General features: G+C 46.0%; 6 protein-coding genes and 1 pseudogene across 7 annotated transcripts; 3 read left to right on the top strand and 4 right to left on the bottom strand.

Annotated features, from left to right (window-relative positions):
* Nucleotides 1–3: 3 nt before the first annotated feature.
* F4817DRAFT_356758 (HAD-like domain-containing protein) lies at nt 4–1,030 on the top strand (the record flags this gene model as incomplete). Its single annotated transcript, XM_049305833.1, has 3 exons — nt 4–518; nt 693–835; nt 897–1,030. The coding sequence occupies 3 exons, from the start codon at nt 4–6 to the stop codon at nt 1,028–1,030; spliced, it is 792 nt and encodes a 263-aa protein (XP_049162219.1).
* Nucleotides 1,031–1,619: 589 nt separating this feature from the next.
* Nucleotides 1,620–2,965, bottom strand: F4817DRAFT_356757 (MFS general substrate transporter; the record flags this gene model as incomplete). Its single annotated transcript, XM_049305832.1, has 2 exons — nt 1,620–2,715; nt 2,799–2,965. The coding sequence occupies 2 exons, from the start codon at nt 2,963–2,965 to the stop codon at nt 1,620–1,622; spliced, it is 1,263 nt and encodes a 420-aa protein (XP_049162218.1).
* Nucleotides 2,966–4,307: 1,342 nt separating this feature from the next.
* On the bottom strand, nt 4,308–6,874 carry F4817DRAFT_356756 (heterokaryon incompatibility protein-domain-containing protein; the record flags this gene model as incomplete). The annotated part of the gene is made up of 6 exons (XM_049305831.1): nt 4,308–4,377; nt 4,716–5,254; nt 5,311–5,622; nt 5,685–6,199; nt 6,252–6,415; nt 6,858–6,874. The coding sequence occupies 6 exons, from the start codon at nt 6,872–6,874 to the stop codon at nt 4,308–4,310; spliced, it is 1,617 nt and encodes a 538-aa protein (XP_049162217.1).
* Nucleotides 6,875–8,276: 1,402 nt separating this feature from the next.
* On the top strand, nt 8,277–9,767 carry F4817DRAFT_262018 (carbon-nitrogen hydrolase). The gene is made up of 2 exons (XM_049299312.1): nt 8,277–8,763; nt 8,832–9,767. Exons 1-2 carry the CDS (start codon nt 8,600–8,602, stop codon nt 9,721–9,723), a joined length of 1,056 nt encoding a protein of 351 aa, XP_049162216.1. The 5' UTR covers nt 8,277–8,599; the 3' UTR covers nt 9,724–9,767.
* Nucleotides 9,768–10,184: 417 nt separating this feature from the next.
* F4817DRAFT_262004 (uncharacterized protein) lies at nt 10,185–14,095 on the bottom strand. Its single transcript, XM_049299311.1, has 2 exons — nt 13,356–14,095; nt 10,185–13,273 (listed from the first exon to the last, which is right to left on the bottom strand). Exons 1-2 carry the CDS (start codon nt 13,835–13,837, stop codon nt 10,459–10,461), a joined length of 3,297 nt encoding a protein of 1,098 aa, XP_049162215.1. The 5' UTR covers nt 13,838–14,095; the 3' UTR covers nt 10,185–10,458.
* Nucleotides 14,096–17,182: 3,087 nt separating this feature from the next.
* F4817DRAFT_t34 lies at nt 17,183–17,310 on the top strand (annotated as a pseudogene). Its single transcript has one exon. The product of its transcript is annotated as a tRNA-OTHER (tRNA).
* A 685-nt stretch (nt 17,311–17,995) lies between these two features.
* On the bottom strand, nt 17,996–20,280 carry F4817DRAFT_261988 (MFS general substrate transporter). The gene is made up of 2 exons (XM_049299310.1): nt 20,192–20,280; nt 17,996–20,095 (listed from the first exon to the last, which is right to left on the bottom strand). The coding sequence occupies exon 2, from the start codon at nt 19,950–19,952 to the stop codon at nt 18,222–18,224; it is 1,731 nt and encodes a 576-aa protein (XP_049162214.1). The 5' UTR covers nt 19,953–20,095; nt 20,192–20,280; the 3' UTR covers nt 17,996–18,221.
* Nucleotides 20,281–20,474: the final 194 nt, after the last annotated feature.

The following is a 20,474-nucleotide window of genomic DNA, read 5'->3' as shown; positions in this document are numbered from 1 at the left end:
ATCATGGCTCAAGCGAACAACACCAATGGCACTAATGGGGTTAACAGCACACTCCCCGCGCTGCGTACCAACCCCAAGGCCATCTTCTTCACCGACTTTGACGGTACCATCACGCTGCAGGACAGCAACGACTTTATGACAGATAACCTAGGATACGGCGCTGAGCTCCGTAAGAAGGGCAACCATGACGTGTTGTTTGGCAAGCGTACGTTCCGCGACAGCTTCCAGGAGATGATGGATAGCATCAAGACCCCCTACGACCAATGCATTGCCACTCTACTTGAAAATGTTCAACTCGACCCTCACTTTGCCGAGTTCTTCGCCTGGACTCGTGCAAACAATGTCCCTGTTGTCGTCCTGAGCGGTGGCATGCAGCCCATCATCCGTGCTTTACTCGCCCACCTTGTTGGTGAGGATGCTGTCCAGCATATGCAGATTGTCAGCAATGACGTTGAGGCCAGACCGGGCAAGAGCATTAACGAAGAGAATGGCTGGAACATCAAGTTCCACGATGACAGGTAAGTTTTTTCTTTCCGTTATCTTTCTGTGCTACTTTCTCCCAAGCACTTTACATTTCGGATTTTGTGTTTTGTTCAGAGAATGAATAAACTCCTAAAGAGGCATACGTACCTACAAAGATAGCTCCAGGTTAGGAACCAGTAACTAATATATACAATTTTTGCTTAATATAGCGACTTTGGACACGACAAGTCCCTCGAAATTAGACCGTATGCTGCGCTACCGGAGCGGCCTATCATGTTCTACGCCGGAGATGGCGTCTCAGACCTGTCTGCTGCCAAGGAAACCGATCTGCTATTTGCCAAGGCCGGACGAGGTAAGTTTTTCTTTATTCCGACGACTCTAGAAATTCTGAAGACGATATGCTAACCCACTAGACCTCGTCACGTACTGCGAGAATGAGAAGGTGCCATTTGTCACTTTCAACGACTTCTCCGACATCCACAAGATTGTTGCAGACGTGGTCGAAGGCAAGATCACCGTTCAGGAAGCGGCGAAGGGAAGAGTGTAAATCTTCAAGCTTCGAATTCCCAGAAGAACATTAGTTCTCTCTTTTATCTCTAGATTTCAGCGCGGGATCTAATCTTCAAACAACATGGCATGTGCATTTTGAGTGTGCAGATAGATATTATCTTTAGACGAACGGATAGACAGGTAGACGGGGCATAATATTATTCGATGCTAAGCATCGCTTAACATTTTTAAAAACTTGCAGCTCTCGCTACCTACCTTTTGTGACCGATTATAGTTATATGGTATCCTTGCCATCGGAAAAGGTCTTGGCTAAATTATTGCCCATTGACAAGCTAATTCCCAAATATAGGTACCTTACCTAATCTAGCTTAAGAAATGGGGTAAAGGGGCTAAAGGGGGAAACAAATATGAATGGCTCTAGGTATTCGAATGATAATTTATTATCAGCTATGTATGTATAAGGCTAGTTGTGTGTTATCATGGAACTATAGTAGTAGTATGCGTATTCGTTGCTGAAGACTTAACTAGCATAATTCCCAAGGCAGTCCTCGCCTCATAATCGTCCCAGCATTGTTCTATCTATCTAAGTATAGAATATGGCTAATATGTGGTATTTTCATACTTCATTACTCCGTTCTCTTCCTAATTCCAGGCTGTCCAAACCAACAAACTAGCATGACGGCAAACAAGCCAATAGCGATAGGGTGCATGATGAACGTACCAGCAGCCTCAGCTAAGAGACCCGTAGTGAACGGAGCGATGGCGCCACCAGAACTACCAAAAGCGCTAATGACGCTCATACCACTGAACTGCTCGCGACGGGAGAGGTTACGCGTAAAAACATAGGCGGCACAGGGGTAGACGGGACCCAAAAGTAACCCTACAATAGCCAACGACACGGCTTCGCCGATGATATTAGGGACTAACCAGACTAGCAACTGGAAAACAGCAGCCCCGACCACGATGATGTAAACGAATAACTTCTCGCCGATTTTGGAGCCGATAGGCGAGAGTGCGAACCGCCCGAGTGTGATGCCGGCCCAGAAACCAGATGTCACGTAACCGACAGACGAAGGGTTACCGTCGCGATTGGAGATCAAAAAGGAGATAACCCATCCCGAGATAGACACTTCAGCTCCCTGGTACGCAAAGATGAAGATAGCCGCTAGGAGAATGACCTTTGACTTGAAAGTAATGAGCATAGTTGACACATGGTCTAGGCCACGTGAATTAGTCTCAGACAGAACGTTCGACTCGCTACCGCCAACATCCTTCTCGTAATTCCAGAAAGCCCAAGTCGAGAAGCCAGCAGTCCAAACGACAAGGCCGAGAGTCAAGAGGTAGTACCGGCTCCAGATAGCACCAGAAGATACAATGGAAGTCGCAACGAGAGGTCCAATCGTACCGCCGATACCATAGCTTCCGTGGAAAGCACCAAGCATCGTCGTGCTATTGGCTAGGTTTGCGCAGAACACATTGCCGATGGCGAGCTGGACGGCAAGACCGAAGCCGATGAAGAAATTGGCGATCGCTACCGCGGGGAAAGGCGCCGTGCAGATCAAAGGGATATACCCGATGCCGATGCAAAGCTGTGCCAAAGCGATGGTCTTAGCTCGCCCAAGACGCTGGCGAATCTGGTCGACGAATGGTGCGGCCATAATGAACCCTAAGGCGTTACCGATGAAGATAAGAGCTACTACTGAATATCCAATATTGTAATGACTACATTTACCTTGGTCAGTCTATGCTCAGTCTTTCTTTATGAGCGCTCGGAAAAGAATCAGCTTGAGGTAGACTCTACTCACGATTCCATGTAAGGAATTAGTGCACCAGGCGCCGAATCAGTTAATCCACCCACGAAATTTAGGAAACAGCAGGTCGCCAGACGGAACTTGTTCATAGGCGGGTCGTTCAGAGTCGGGAGAGCATCGAAGGCATCGGTTGGCCCGACCGGCGTTCCCGGGGCACTCATCTCAACATCCATCTCCTCTCTAGGAGTGGCAGGGCCTGGGGTACTAGAAATGCCGCCATCATTGAGAGGATGTCGAAGAGGCTCCAACTCAATTGAGTCTTGCTGAGGGACCGCGGGATATGTCCTTGATTTTACTCTCTGAGGGGCTATAGGAAGAGGATGTTCATCGTGCCGGGTCGAGTTGGACTCGACTTGGACGAGAGTCCCAAATAATGAAGAATTCATTTTGAGTGTTGAATATCTTAGGTACTTATCTCATGACTTAGAGGGGAGCCTTCCGGATAAGAATTAAGTGAGATTCAGAGGGGTAAATATAGGTGCCTATAAAAGAAGAAAATGGGTAGTAAGAAAGAAACCTGATAAAAAAGGGAGGGTTGGCTGCTTAATAATTGTTAATCCGTAGTGGTGGGATACCCCCCGTATTACGTGACAACTTGGCGAGCTATGTATACCTCCTACATATGACGCTGAACATTTTGAGAAACGACGCAGAAGAAAGCATTTCACGATCCTATCGGTGTGGTCTGTCTGACCCCAGCATCCCCGGACAACGGGCCAGCTACCGGTGCTACCCCCCATTCGTAATCACTAATCCTTTGGAAAGACTGCATTGGTATAAGGGTCTTATCTGCCAATCATGGCCATTCGCGGACAAGTAGGAAAAACATCTTTGATAATAGCTCCACTGCGACGACCGGAGACCGGGGCGAGAGCTAACTCACGGAGCGTAAAGTTGAAAGAAGGGGTTTTAGTAGCGAGCGGGGTTGACAACCATATGCTCCGTATGAAGGGAGTTATGGCCTGGTGGGGGACCCGATTGGACGGATCGTGTTAGTGGTCTGCAGCAGTACATGTTGTTGGAACATTGAAGCTATTGATATGTAAAGCGTAAACGCCGCCACTCAAACAAGTTCAAATGCTAAAATAGGAAGTCCCGCCGGCTTAAGGTCGGCTTTGGGTAAATTTCGGCTGAATTTACCCCATGGGAAAGCACCAGGGATTGAGAACGACTTATCACATCTCACAAATGAGCTGACCTTGGACAAGGGGGGACGTCTTTAAAGCTTTCTTAAACTCAACACAATCAACTCTCCTATATTTTATTAGTACTGCCACAATTTTTCCAGCCAATCAGATCCTTAAAATCGCCCCGCAGTTGGCGACTTTTTCCTTTGCCATTCTATCGCATAAGGTCTAAAACACATGCAAATAGGATAGAAAGGTCATGCAAAACGCGCTTTATCCAACGATACCAATTATTAGAATTTTTATACAATATTATAGTAGGTCAATTGATTTTATAAAAAATTCATCGGACGTGCGCTGAGGTGTGGCTAGCCAATCAGAGGCCAGACTTATATGTGGCATATGAAAAAGGCACTCTTGAAGCTAGGCACTCCCCCCGTAAGCGCCTGCGCGAACGGGTAACGCAGCTAGTAAAGACAATTCTACTTGATTAATACCTATTCTACCTGTGTATCTTAGGCAAGCAAATTTGTTTCTAACAATCCTGTTTTGCTATGTTGATTTATTACCCCTATTTTTATAGTAGCGTACTACTAACCCCTTAATCACTATTCATATCATTAACCACCTCGACGTAAAGTAGCAATAGGTACCTTATCAAATGATTGTAACGGTTTCCCAACTAAAGCCTTCTCTATGCATAACTTCACCCCGCATAATTCCATGGACGTAGCATTCACTAACCAAACGAACAGTTCTTCCGTTAGAAACTCGTACAACAAACGGTACGTGACAGCCCAGCGTCAATTTGCCCTTTCCTTCGGGCTGCTTCTGGCGAGTCGTATACGTTTGCCCGGGCAGGGTTGGCAGTTTACCAGACGACTCGTCCAAAAGAAGGCTGAATATCTCAGCAAATGAATCCGGACTTCTTCTCCTACCAGTATCGTCCTTATCGGCAACCAAGGTGTGCCAGAAAGCGTCGAAGACTGTGCTGCTCCCCGGGTACTCATTCAGATCTTCACATAATTCGATACACGTGAGCAAGTCCTTGTTTTCTGTGAGCGGATTTCGGTTTGTGATATCCGGGCTGTTAAAAACGCGACTGAGATGGCATATAGTGTCGAAGAATGTCCCTGGTATGTTTAGCTCGGTATATTTATTGTCACCGATTGAGAAAATGGCCTGGTTATCTCCTGCCGCACTATATACCGCGTAGCTTGAGGTACGGCCCCCTAATGTAACCGTCTGCCGCGGCTGGCGCCAGTCAGGTACCCACGATGGAAGAGCGGATTGTGGGTTGGTATAATCGACATCGTGTAGTAACTCATTCACGGTCCCATAACAGGGGCATTCATTCAGCCTTCGTAATCGATATTTACCGGTTCTAAGTTGTATGAGTTGGAAATACCAAGAATGCCGTACACTTTATCTTTAGGGTCCCAACAGAGAGCATCTCGCGTATGACGTAGAAGAGCGAATAAGTCCCCCTTCCGACCCTTCACGATATCAGTTTTTTCAATGCTAATATCACTTATCCACTTACAGCGGTCGTCGGTCTCGTTTGCTGTGTATGTTTGATTCAGCCAGCGAGATACACCACAGGTAGAAAGATGTGTGCATGCGCCTGAGACAATATCGAACGTTGTGAAATGGCTACCACACATAAGCCACAAGTCTCTTGAAAGCACCATCTACTCCGAATTTAGATTTAGTATTTCTTTATTTGGTATTTAGGGGAAAGATAAGAACGAACCTCTTGAATAACCCAGAACCTCTTAAACCATGGACGGGAAACGAAGTCCCATAGCTCCTCCCAGAGGATAGATTCAGCAGTTAGGAAATTGAGTGTGTCGAAGTCATCCGGACATGTGACAGATTGAATATATTGTAATTTCGCAACTGTAAACTCCAGAAGTTGTAGAACATTGCCTGTTTCAGGAGTCGGCATCCCTAACCAACCGATCGTGTTCAACGCACGCTTATATATACTCGACATGAGCGGAATTTGCCTACTCTTTTCTTCCTGGTCGTCTTGATTGATGCATATCTGGTCAACCCACAGCATGATTGATTGATCGGGTCTTCGAAACTGGCGAAGTGCGGCATCAAGTGATTCGGTGATAGCTTTACTGAAGCTATCACATTGAATAACCCGATCAAATACGGGATTGCCCCAAGCGTAGCTTAAAGCCGTGTACCATACGGGTTCGCGCAGGTTTGTGGTCAAGGCAAACGTCGCTAAGCTCTTTGACGTTGGATCCCAGTTATCTAGAGACTCAAATTAGGAGGAATATTCCTACATGATAAACATCATGCTAACCATACTCAACGGAACAGTGATGTAGAGTCCCATGGAGTCTATCGCCACCAATCCCCGGCTTCAGTTCCAAGACTCTTATTTCATACGGATCTATAAGTGGGCGATAAAAGCATCCATGCTTATGTTCTCCCACTACGTCCAAGGGCTCTTTTGCCTTATATTTACTAGATGCCCAAGCTAGAACTTGAGCTTCCGGGAAAAAGGCCGGCCACGCGTCATCGTCGTAGCTTAATCTTGCGAACTAGAATGAGCGAAGCGTATCATATGGCATGAATAGATCAAAATCATAGACTTCCATAATGCAAACTTCAACTTGTTTTCTGGGATGCTAATCAGTACACAGATTAAAGGGCAAAATGAGTTTACATTCCATGAGATTCCCTCAGGCTACCTACGAATAAGCAAGCCACTTTACCGAAAATCGATAAGCTTCTAATACACGCTAAGTCGATATATAAGTGTATTAACTAATTATTTGCATGAATATGTACTATACAATATACATAAGTACCAGGTGGTATTACTGAAAGGGGGGGAGAGAAGGTGCTTGAGAAGGTGCTTAGGTTAAGTAGGTGTCTAAGATTTATAATATAAACTTCAAAATACATAGTATCGTGGGCCATTTTTTGAAATGCCTTAATATACCTAAGGCATTTTTTAGTTATTTTTTAAAGTAAGTTACTCCTAACAAGTTAACCTACATGTAGTACGTTTGAAACTTTGAGGACACTAGATACTTTGATATATATATCTGCTAAATTCGCTGCCCTGTACAGAATGGAAATGCGCATTGTAGATTCAGAGTTACAGAGGACACAACCAAGACGCATATGCTTAAGATTTTTGACATCTTCGAGACATTTTTACAAGAGTTATAAGCCTTTAAAGTTTCTAACAGCTAATCCAATAAAAGTATCCAGTGTTGATATTCCCACTGTTGATGGGCAAATACTAGGAAGATAATTCATAAACAGTTGAGATATCTGGGGTGAGAAACCCCGCAGAAAAAAAGGATAAACATGTGGACGTATGTCTAGACGTAGCAGCTGCGTAGCGTGCGATTTTCATAGACTACTATGCTACCACATAGTGATGACCTCCTATTTAGTAAATCGTAAATCGTTGAAGTTTCATTTGAAATTCTTCCCCTTTTTCAAACTCCGGGTACTCACCGGGTTTCATAGTATGGGGGTCAAAGCCAATGAATTCGCCAGAGGTTCGAATGCAAGATTAGAATGATAATAGCAACTAGGTAGTGCCAGTGTTATTGGTTAAGAGTCTTAAAGTTAAGTCAAGGCTGCCAGTGATCATGGGCCCGATGATAAACATAATAGTGTACGTCCATCAATGTTCGAGGGGTTTTTATTCTCTCTTTTCTCTAAAGGCTCTCAGGGGTTGCGACCGTCTTATGTAGGTACCTATATAGGTAGCGACCTTAACCTATTAATGTAAAGAAACATTCAATAGGCAGTGCAAGGCACTTTGAAAAGGAAGTGTAATAATCATTGCCAGGCTCTGCATAGCAACGCAATATCTCTTATGGCTCAAGTCATATTATTCGATACATTTTCCTACACCATTCGTAAAGGCTACGTGGACCGAATAGATGCATTCTACGCTGCCGACCGATAATATACCTGTTAATTACCTAACCTAGGCAGTAATGGCGGCGCCATTGCATATTCTAGAATAGGTAGGCTGTAATATTTAAAAGGCTAAGGTATTTCGTCCTACTAGCTCTACTTGTAAGGCTACGCATATAAACCAACAGGAATACCTACCTTACGCATGCCAAGGTTTAAATTTATATTAAAAAAAACGAAGGATTAAAATTCTAAAAGATGTAACTGTATGTCTTCATCTTGCCTGCTATGGAAACCCCGTTTCGCTTGATTCGAATGAGTTGCCGGTTCTCCTATCTTAAAAAGGAGGTTATAGTCTTATCAGGTCGACAAGCAACCTTGCTAAATGAATAATTCTGCTTCGATTTACTGTTCTTCTAAGTTTACGTAACAAGTGATAATATCTATGTCCAATACGTATACGATCCCACTATGATATCTCCGCCCTTCCAAGTCTTCCAACATCTCCATGCCAAGTTATGTGACTTGAACGTATATAGAGAGGTACCTAGGTATATTGATACTAACGTCGCAGTGCTAACACATCATTTAGTATAGGTAGTTAACCGATTTCCAACAAGTCACTTTTAGGATAAGCATTACCCCTATTCGCACTAAATCTTGAGTATAAAAGCACAAACATGAAGTAGCTTCGCGTCTACCTCTTACAATGAAACAAGCGTATTCAAAGCTCATTCCAACTTATTAACATCTCTCGTAATTACGATGACCACTATCCGAGTTGCTGTTATACAAGCCGAGCCGGTGTGGCTCGACCTTGCGGGGTCAATCCGAAAAGCCTGCGAACTTATCGCCGAGGCCGCGGGGGACGGTGCCAAGATCGTTGCGTTCGCGGAAGCCTTTGTCCCAGGATATCCTGCATGGATATGGTCCGTATATGACTCTATTCCCGTCCTGTTTCACAGAGCTGTGTTAACATACCTATGCAATATGACAGGGCTCGTCCTGTGGATTTCGAACTCCAGACTAGGTACATTTATAACTCTTTGGCTATAGAGTCAGAAGAGATGGAACAAGTCAAAGCGGTAGCCAAAAAGCACTCCATTGCTGTAATTCTCGGTTTCTCGGAGAGAAGTCCTTCGAACAGTACCTACATAGCACAGGCAATTATCTCACCGCAGGGAGAGCTAGCCCTACATAGACGAAAGATAAAGCCGACCCATATGGAGCGTACCGTCTTCGGGGATGGATCCGGCAATGATTTGACTAACGTCGCAGAACTCGACTTTGGCGCTCCACTTGGCAAAATCAAGGTAGGAGCCTTGGCCTGCTGGGAGCATACTCAGCCACTTCTCAAGTATCACAGCATCACGCAAGGCGGAGTCATTCACGTATCTATGTGGCCGCCGATAGATCCCACAACCGGTGTAGATCATCCGGGTCTATGGAGTATGACAGCCGACGGATGTCAGAACCTGTCACAGACATATGCGATCGAAAGCGGCGCTTACGTCTTACATGCTACCTCTGTGTGCACTCAAGCCGGCATTGACGTCTTCAACACTCAAAACGGGCTTATCTGTGCGCAGACCGGAGGGGGTCACAGCTGTATCATTGGTCCCGACGGGAGACGATTGACGTCACCGCTTGGTGATGGTAAACCTGAAACTGGGGGTATCTTATATGGAGATCTAGATCTCACGAAGGTCGTAGCAAATAGGGGCTTCCTGGATATCGTCGGTCACTATAGTAGGCCCGACCTTCTCTGGCTGGGCGTTGACAAACAACAAAAGGAAGTTGTCATTTCCAAGGCTGACATAAAAAAGCCAGAGTCGGAGCAAGAGACGGCTCGAGCAAATCGCTTAAAGAAATACTTTATTGGTATATGATACATTAGCTCAATTAAATATGTTATATATATATGGTAAACTCGTTATTAGCGATGCTCCGATGACACATCCCGATATCCTGCCCCCATGCCATAACGTTGTCACCCTGGACAAGAACACCGAACTGCCTCAGCTTCACAAGCCCCTTGAATTTACTATACCTAAAGCATGATTTACTTACACTATAAAGAAACTCCAAGTCCAGTCACGAATAGAAGTACAATTTCACCAAGGACAAGGGAACATAACGTTGCTAAAGACAATTGTAGTAGTTATTTTAAACTACCAACCAACTCCGGGTATTCTTCCCGATAGTACAATACTAGCTATGTACACCCTTCTCGGGTGCAAGTGTTTCTGCTCGACTCTGTAGGCGACCGCGTATATAAATACAGGTAGAACAGTACTAGGTTAAAACATTAGATATACAATTCCTCGAATCCTCTAGCAATGCTAGGATTCGATCATTATACAATAGGTGGTCGGCCAGGTTCGACCGCTCAAAAAATACAATAGCTATAAACAGTAAACCAAGGTGATGCTTAATACAAACGCCCGATGCTGAATCCAGGTGAGCGCGCTGCCATACCCAACGTGTAGGATGCCTGATTCCTGTAAATGCCAAGAAGGAAGGAAAAGTAGTACACATGGGCGTGCGCCCATATTGACTTTCATGGAATCGTAATATGTAGGTAAAGATGTGCATCTTACAAATTTGGTCAATGAGCCAAAGGTCTATACCTGCAAGCTCTTGAATCGCCCCTCGAAGGCTTTCACCTTTTCGGCCTGGAGCTCCCTCTCCAGCTTTCGCGTTTGGCTAACGGCTGCCTCGCGCTCTTCCTGCAGTTCCATGACTTGGATCTGAGCAGTATTCATGCGGCCGACAACCTGCTGCATCTCGGCGTCCGCATCGGTTAGAGCATTTTCGAGCTCGGCGACACGTGCGCGAAGGTGGTCAATTTGGGCATCATCCGATACCTTGATAACTGAGCCGGAGCGCGTAGTGCTGAGACGAGGAGACCGAGCATTTGGACCTGAGAAAAAGGGGGACAAAGGTGACTTCGGCGGGAATGTACGGGGAGAACGTAGGCCGTCTCGCATCCGTTTTAGCTGCTCGTTGTGGCTGGCCCTCATGTTAGATATATCTTCCTCGTATCGTGCGATCCGGTCTTCGGAAGCATTTTGCGCGGCCTCTAATTTCTCCTCAAGATTCCGGAGGTGTACCTGCATTGCGGCAATGCGGTCCTTATTGGCCCTCTGCTCAGCTTCACCGCGAGCCACGGTATCCGAGATTCTTTGACGTAGAGTCTGATTAGTAGCTAACTGCTGACGGACTTGAACAGCTAGTTCTTCGACGCGACGAGCCGATTCGCTCAGCTCGTCGGCCAGTGCTTTTTCGGATTCGAGATAAACTCGTTCGCCTTCCTTAAGGGCTTCGAGCTGCTCCTCATACGACGTCGCTTCTTGGCGTGCAATGTCACGCTCTGAGATTGTAGAAGACAGTGCCCGCTCAAGCTTCTCCATCGCAAGCTTTGTAAACTCGTCTGAACTACTAGCCTCAAGCTTTTTAATACGTTCAAGAGAGTTAGCATACGCCTTCTGGAGATCTTCATAGGCTAGTGCTAGAGAATCTGATGTTACTGGGGGTGCAAATTTGTCGCTTCCGTTGCTCAGGCGTGAGATAGACGGTGGGATTAGAATATCTTTCTCGTCAAGCAAGCTTCTAAGAGATGCTATCTCCTGTTCGGCTCGATCAAGATCCATCTTAAGACCTCCGAGTCCTTTCTCTACTTGCCACTTTTGTTCAAGCGCCTCATCAGCTCGCCGGCGCAAGATGGTAATCTCAGATCTAAGGTTAGATATTTCTTTTTGGAAGCCGGCTTTCTGTGGTGACTGGGTTAGAAGACGATCACGCTCCATCTCAAGGGCTTGTATCTTCTTTTGGTTCTCCTTATTCTGATATTCTTGCCTATCCAACAGATTTCTTAGAGCCCTGTGCAAAGCATCTCGTTGCTCTTCGACGTCCTTAAGCCGCTCTGATAGCTGATCCCGAGATTCAGATGACTTAACTGACTTGGATCTTGTCAGGCCCGAGGGCGCTCTTTGAAGCCTGAAGGACGGCGGAGGGCCGGTTAAGGAATTGGATCGGGATAACCGGGACCCAGCAGATACCGTATCTTCAGAGATAGTGCCCATCGGGTTGGGTTGGGTCTGTTTCAATGATGAGTTCTCGTTCTTCAGAGCCTGAAGTTCTTGCTGCATCTTTGTCGATTCATATGTCATCTTCTCTAGCTCCGACGCTTGTGCTTCGAGACCTTCCACACGTGCTCGAAGCTGGGGGACGACCTCGTCACGAAGGTTGTCGCGTTGGTTGGAGGCATTTTCGAGCTCGCCCTTGAGCGCTGCGAGTAAGTCTTCAAAGTTATCTTTGACTTGGCGCTCTTCGGTAAGCTTGCGCCGCAAAGTTTCGCAGGTACTTTCTAATTCCTTAACACGTCCAGTTGTATCAACATTGTTGACTTTTGCGAGGTCGATTTGGGATGCCCTTTCTGAAAGCTCTTTGATCTGCACATCCAGCTGTTGTCTCCTGGACCTCTCATCCTGGAGTTTGTTAGTCAACTCGAGCCTAATCTGGGCTTTCTCCTGCTCTGATCTCCTCTGAATTTTCTCTATCTCTTCCCTTGATTGGTCATACTCGCTTAGCTTAGCGGAGCTGTATCCCGAATCAGAAAAGTAATCACTGGTTCTCTTATTTCCAACCGTCGTAGGGTTGTCCCTCTCTACTTGTAGTCTGTCTACCAAGTCTTCTAGGTCCATCTCGCGCCGAATTGAAGCTGCCAATTCGGCCGAGATGGCCTTTAGTTCATCTTCCATATCTTCGATTTGATATTGTGGTGGTATCGTAGCGGTTGGTGGTATTGCCAGGTAAGATTCGGAGTAGTCCCTTGAATTTGGAGATCCGAACAATGCTTTGGGGGCGTCCAGTAGTGATTGTGGTCCGATTGTTGTGACTGGGGATGCATCGGTAACACTAGTCGCCTTTGAAAAGTTAAAGGGTGATGGAAGAGCCGAATATCCTTTGTCTGACGCCTCTGTATTCGAAGGCGAAGTCCAGCCAAAGAACGTTCCTAGCTTTGACGAGCCGGGTGATTTCGGTAAGGGTTTATCAGTATTGGGTGACCTAATGTCGTTTCTGTCGGCCTTTGGAGTCAACGACGTATCGTCTAACTTGAGATTCAACTGTGGGGGTGTGGTTTTCCGGGTGATATGCAACGACATAGTATTAGAATAAACAGAATTAGAATTATTATTATCCGACGAATCTGAGTTGTATCCGTCGAGAATATTGTCACTTAGCGGATCCTCGTCTTCGTCACTAAAGAAATCGTCATAGGCGGTCCGTTCGTGATGTTGCGACAAGTCGGTGGTGTGACGTGTTTGAGAAAGGGCAAGGTTACTACCCTGAGAACTTGGGCGTTCGACTTCACCCGCTGTAACAGCCGGGCTGGAGTCGACAGAAGCTAAAGGATGGCGAGTCTCGAGAGGTTTCCTGGATAAATTCGAGTATTAATTAACAACATCCTACCTAGATGACCGGCATTGGATTGTAGATTAATGAAACCTTGACTTACTCTCTGCTACTCTGGATTATAAAATCGTAGGGAGATTCCAATCCAGGTTTAACTAGCGGGCCAACCGGAGGGCGAGGAAACTCGTAAACGGTAGGACTGTCAACTGAAAAAGAGCGGGAGAACCGTTGGTCTGGCCCAGGCAACCCCTTTGCAATGGCGAGATACGCTCCAGAAGAGTACCTAGTGGCGATTGGTGACGCGGTCGACGACAGCGGCTTGCGTCGAATGGACCGGACGGGCGGTATAACGGCAGAGCTGTCGATGACAAGCTTCTTCGTGTTTCTCGAACCCGATAGGGCTTGAGCCGAATCACGGTCAAGGTCAAGGGATTGGGATTGGGATTGGTCTGGGAGGGAGGGAAAGGGCTGTTGAAGTAAAGAAAGATCAGACGAGGCACGGGAAGTCTCAGAGTAAGCCGTTAAGGAAGGCCGATGCGGGTGGTTTTGCAGGATCTGGTTCGGCAGAGGCTGAGGGACAGACATGGTGGTCGATATACTATCTTACTCCCCTTGTCCTGTCATTCATGGCTAGGAGGAATGAGTGGAGAGTTACAGACTGGGCTAAGAGATTATCGAATCGGCCTGCCAGAGGAACTTGGTAATGTTTCACTGATACAATACCTAAGAGAAAGGCAACATGGGCATCAAGGGCAACAAGAGTAAACCCAGCAAATAATCGACAAGCCAGAAAGAGTGAGGGCGCACAACAGAGAAAGAACGAAAAAGGACCAGAGCTCGTCTAGCATGGGGGTGGAAATGTTCGAAAGGGGCATGGTGGCATAGACTACAGGCCGGGTAGCGTTGTAATCGGTCGTTTATCCATTATTAGACCATCAAAATGTTCAGGGGGTATTAGGGACATGAAAAGCATGAGCATCCATGTGGCTCTTGCAGAATGAGGCAGGCGCTTGAAAGATGATAGACATCTTCTAGCGCGTAACTTTTCCCCAGTGGCTTTTAAAAGGCGATTTTAGTGGTTAATCGTTATCAACAAACCCTGTCAACCTATCAATTGCTCATTAGCATTCCAAGTTGCAGACCCTTGTCGCGTTCGTTTTTGTCTATTTGTAATTTTAATTCCCTGTAACCGAATAGTACCTTTCCCTCGGCTTCGGGGCAAGGCTGGCGTAAGTCGGGGGGATGAGGAACAATATATTTTATAATCGATTTTGCGGGTTTTTAGTTGACGAAGAGGATAAATTCTTTCTGTTGTACCGTACCGCTAGGCCAGGTAGTACCCAGATCCTGTTGTGCATTCTCCTGCATACTGCAGGTACCAACCTGCATACGACGGCACTTACAGGTCGACATAATTGGTAAATGATCATCAAATCTCTACCCGTGGACCTGTGGGGAGATGGGGAGTATCGGTTCGCTTAGAGGTACGTGTGTGGTAGGTAATCTTAATTTCATCATCCCCTATTTAGATTGACAGATAAAGAAAAGATCGATCTTAACCATCTGATTGATTAATTCGTAGCGCGGCTAACGGAATTTCATAACCAAAACCTAATTGCTACCTTTCATCCGGTTTTTGATCTTGCAGTCGTGCTACGAAAAACCAGCATAGCGCGCGGTAAGATGTGGCGTCAACAACATCCGGATAGAAAGCGGGAGAAGCCGCTTAAAGTCAGGAGTTCATAAAAAAGACTTCGTGTACTATGTAGTACATAGTATAAGGCAGGGAACCCCAGACTTGACAAGTTCGTGTAGGCTAGGTCCCTAGTGTAGGCTTGACCCTGACCCCTAGTTTGGAATCTTTGATTAGCTTGAGCCTCAATAGTTACCGGCACGCCGTACTACATCAGACGCGTGATATACGGAATATACGTTATGTAATAGAAGCGCTACTATTGGATTTCGTAAAATATCTCTCGATACTTTGACTCCTAAGAATTAGACTGACAATAAGGCTGAATCATGAGCATTTGCATCCGCAATGTTCGCCGTATTCGTCGTCGTATGATTCGGTGGAGATGGTAGCTTGCAGTGATTTGAGGGTCGTCCGGTACATAGATCAGGGCCTTTCCCATACGGTCGATTCAACTGTCAGCACTTTCAATCCTGGTGCGCATCAGTGGGATGGTCTTTCTAGTAAGAGAAGTGGTCGAGACTACGTAGACTCATGACCGCTTAACCGATCAATTGATAGGCTTAGAAAGCGACCTCGCGATATTGCCACAACGAATGGAAATTCCACGTAAAACCGCATAAAATACTAATGCACGTCATAAAAAAAGGACGACAAATGAAACAATCGAGTGTAATGGTTAAATGGCAAATGGCATAACCAGATCACATGGTAAACTACGACTGGATAAAAATAGCCTAGTACGTCAGTGGAAGACATGGCGCAGTACGTACCGAAAGTTTAAAATCTGATCAGCAACTCCAATTGGCCATTCAATGCGGGTACGTACAGAGGGTCGAGTTACAGGTTTAATCCTAATAATCATCTTCGGAAGCTGCTCAAGCTTGGTCAATATAAAATATTCCTACTTGTAAGAGCTTCTAGAACCGTTCTTTCTCACGTATGGTAATTAAATCCTATACCTACCAGAACCAGCATACATTTATTAGAGGCGGTAGGAAGACAAGCCTAGACATCCGAATACCCGGATGAAAAGATTCTCTAGCCATAGACCAGTTTCATCCAACTTTTATTATATGAAGCTCTCGAGTGAAGAAAGGAACATGAAGTCCCAAGGGCCTCGGTAATATTCTATACTTAGAACTTGGCGCTTACCTATGTTATCCTATACGGGACTTGCCGTCAGAATATGCTGATGCGAGTTCACCACGCGTACCTACCGAGAGTGGCTTGCCTGAGACACTGCTGCCTGAGACACTGCTCTCTTAATGCACTATAGAGAGTTCTTGAAATAGTTCCTTAGATGATAAATGTTCCTAGGGTATCCTAATGAGAAGGAAACGTAAGTACACCATCAAATTGTCGGTCCGATCTTATATAATTCAGCTTATCTCAATTAGGGGTGTAACCTAATAGTTAGATTGCCTCAGCACATAAGTCCAGTAAAATGGCATGAGGGATGCATAAATGTGAGCACACTAAGTACATAAGGTATGAAAAGAGATATACCAAAAGCCTAAGTCATGACGTCTCGGAGGTCACTCACATAGTACTCGCCCAACCAATTAAACAAAGTCTATCTACCTAGGAGGCCTACATAATACATATTAGATACCAAGTCAAAAATATTGGGAACAGGGGACTTTAGTATCGACTATTGCTCCCTAAATAGAGATGGTTTCTTTTACATTCTCATTCTGTCCTGGCCCACGGCGAGATGTTATAGTATCTCGGATACATCTAGGCATGTGTTCCGAACATAACTGATACAGTGTTCTCCTAGTATGTACAATAATATGCAATTCAGTTCGATGTGTTATATAACGGTAATAATACGTAACTTTTTTTTAATGTTGAATTGCCGTACTGACCCTAGGACGTATGAAGTTGAAGGGGGTTGAAAGAGTAGAGTACAACTTGTACAAAAAAAAAGAAAAATATTAAAATATTGATACAAGTCTCAAGATATATCTATATGAAATTATTCATATGGATAATAAAATTAGGGATAGTCCATCAATACATAAAAGGACGCAATCCTGACGTATAAAGTTTTGACGACCTTGATATGTATGTGAGGGTGAAAATAATTGGACCAAATGTCATGCCACTTTCGCAAGACTTAGGTACCTTAGGTACATAGTGGGGCAAGGGTTCAACACACATGTGCAGTATCGGCTAACAAACACACAAACGTGCTACAGAATATATACCTCAAATCCAAGACGCCTCTCACTGCCCGGTTAGCTCAATCGGTAGAGCGTGAGACTCTTAATCTCAAGGTTGCGGGTAAGTTCCAAAGATTTACCACAGCTCATAGACACAAGCTAACATACCCTCAAAGGTTCGACCCCCGCATCGGGCTCAATTCCTGATGCTTCCCAGTACTCTGGGATAAGCAACCCTAATTTTTTGATAATTATTTCTTTTTGATATCATATGTTTTTTTTTATGTTATCCTATTTTCTGTTGCACTTTCCCTAGCGAAAATAATGTGCCTTGACTCCTCCGTGCTTACCGGGTGCCAGGTGCTTTATATTTTCTTTTTAGGCCCCGCATCGTGTGAGCAATTGCTATTTTTGCAGTTTCTTTCTTTTTTCGTATGCATGTCTTACTTTCTTCGCCGAAGATATAAAATATGTATGTCGTCATATTCTGCGCGTCTACTTTGTGTAATGTATTTTTATCGATAAGCGGCTATACCTCCGAAGTCATCCTATGTATTGTACATAGATTACTCGGTATTAAAAATGATAATAAAAGTAGATTGATGTCAGCCCACTTGTTACACCAGCGACACGCCCGAGTTTCTTCGTGGTGGAACGATATCAATGTTGTGCCTCCATAAGATCCCCCACCGGGTTGGCTGTTTCAAGTCGATGGTCCGACACAGATAGCGTTCATGAAGTACTTGTCGAAGAATCGGGATTTGTCTAGATGCCGACGCATAGTCCCTTACTAAAAGCTTGCCCGACAAACTTCTCAGCGCTAGTCACGCTTAATAATATATTTCGAGAGAGCGGCTTTACTCCTGAGAGAATGAAGAGCCTCTTCTGTGAAGGCATCTTTGAATCTCTTGGAGCGAATTTCAAATATACTACTAGCCTCATAATGGCTGGAAACTCTAGTATCTACAAGTGAGGTAAACCTATAACGTAGAATGCTTTTCCAATGCCAACTACTCGCTAGAAATACTCTTAAAGCGATGAATCAACCCCCTTTCCCCCAATGCTCAAACCATCCCAAACGCCAATGCTATGGAAATTCTTAGAATGTCTAGAACACGCTGTGCTTGCTCCATTTATTAGCAGCCCTAATCCGCCTCCCGAAAAGGTAGAAGACAAACGGCATAGGAATCAGCAAGCACGCAAACCCAGCAAAGATGCTCGACCCGGGGCCGACCCCGATGTTGTGATATAACGGCGTGACAACCAGCGGAAATGCGGCAGCGAAGCAGCTCCGCAAGAATGTATTAGCAGCTACGGCACTTGCCGCATACATCTGGAAGGTATCGACGAGATAGTTGAGCGCGGCTTGGAAGATTGTGTTAAAACCACACCCAGCAAGGTAAAGCCCGATGACAGGGACGATCCAGGGGGCGACGGCTGGGTCTGCAGTCCATCCAGTGATGAATTGGCCGGCCGCAAAAAGTACGGAACCTAGCATCATGGGAGGTAGCCTCTTCTCGGGGACTGCCCTGTCGCCTGAAGCATGATAAGACTTATTATAGTATAGCTGGTTCGACATGTTGATAACTGCACCGGTTAACGTGCCAACACAGATGGCTAAAAATGGTAGTTCACTCGACACTAGGGACCATCCTCTGATCTCCCCGAATATGATAGGTATCGCGCCGAGCTGCATGTATAGAATACCATAGCAGAAGCTTGCATACAAGGCAACGAGGAAGCAAATCGGCGTGAAAAGAAGCTGTATCGGACGAACAAGAAACTTCCGCGCCAGTTCAACAACGCTCACATCCCATTCTTCGAACTTAGCGTGGAGAGCCCAGTTGCCCGTCTCAAGCCGCAGCCGTCTCGCTTTGGCAACAAGAAGCCTCGGTGGGTATGTCTCGTCGATAAAGATGATAGCACATATTAGGACAACGGACTGCAACATCCCCGTCGTGTACTCTGTCCATCGCCAACCAAGGCTCGGCTGCGCTACAACGGCGGCCGACACGATGGGACCAACTGTCGGGCCACCTACGACTGCCATCGCATAACCTGCCATAGCGATACCACGGTGGGCCGGCGTGAATAAGTCGCCTAGGACGCCGCCGGTATTCGTCACCGGAGCAGAGGCGAATATAGCGCCCCAGAACCGCGTTAGCATGAGACTCTGGAAGTCCTTGGCGGTGGCCGAGGCGAACGAGAAGCATATAGAGACGAACATAGGCGTCAACACTGCCACGCGCCGACCGTAGACCTCTGAAAGCGGTGCCCAGAGCAGAGGCCCTATGCCAAATCCGAGGAGGAAGAGAGTGGTCCCTAGCGTTGCCGTTTGCCTTCCGACGCCGAAATGCTCTGCGATCTGCAGAGTCCCGGCAGAGTAGGAAGAGGATGCCCAAGTCGCGGTCATGGTAACTAGACCATAAAGCAGAGTTGTAGCTATCTTCTTGCGCTGCGGCCAGTTCACAGGACGATAGGGGTCATCCGGCCCGTCGAAATCGACAAGCGAGTCCTGTTTAGTCTTCACTTTCGCGAGCGGGTGGCTAAACGGCGGTACCACTGGACGGGACCGTATTCGAAATAGCACGGTCTCCCTACGCGATACTATCCGCGAGATTGGTCTCGAGAGTCCGCCCGAGCCATCCCGACCACTCGCGCGTATCTGAGATGGTCGTGTGTCGAGAGTACACGGTCGGTGGCCGTCGTGGTTCTTTTCGCTCAAAGGACATTCGCAAGACGAATCCGAGTCGGGTTCGGTCGCTGGCAAATCGGCACCCGACATAGGTATTCTCGAAGGAGGCCCCCTTACGTGGGCGTTTGGACTCGTCAACGTCATCGCCTATCGTCATTATTGCCTTCCAAAAGCTGCCTAGTAAAAGTCTAAAAGATATGTACGTAAAAAGACCAATATATAAATTGAAAATAGTCAATGTCGTCACTTGGGAAATTAGTAAATTATTTACATCATAGCTGGGGTAGCTAAATAGTTCAGTAAAATTCTCGATTCTAATGACGTAGCAGTTCTCTAGGTTAAGAGCTTTCAATGCTTGAGCGAAAGGTCCTAATTTAACTAACCTTCAAAGACAGCTGAGCAAGCGCCCCTACCTATAATAGTCTATCAGGATGACGAATGTAATCGGTAATTACGTTTAATCACGGTGTTACTTCACGAGAGTTGCCTGAGAGATCATCCGACTGGAAATAACACCTGAGGAACCCCCAAGTCATTCTCCATCCGGCCCCGCTCCGACCAAGCCCGCATCCGAGTCTCCGGGAACCCCCGAAAACGTAGAACCTTACATTTAGGGTAACGGTATCCAGAAAGCATAATGTGAAAGCTCAATTATCATGCTCATAA

This window comes from Daldinia loculata, assembly GCF_022478755.1.
Source record: "Daldinia loculata strain CBS 113971 unplaced genomic scaffold F4817scaffold_7, whole genome shotgun sequence".
NCBI classification, from domain to species: Eukaryota; Fungi; Ascomycota; class Sordariomycetes; order Xylariales; family Hypoxylaceae; genus Daldinia; species Daldinia loculata.
Note: the sequence above shows the minus strand (reverse complement) of the source record. Positions and strands in the feature narration are given on the sequence as shown.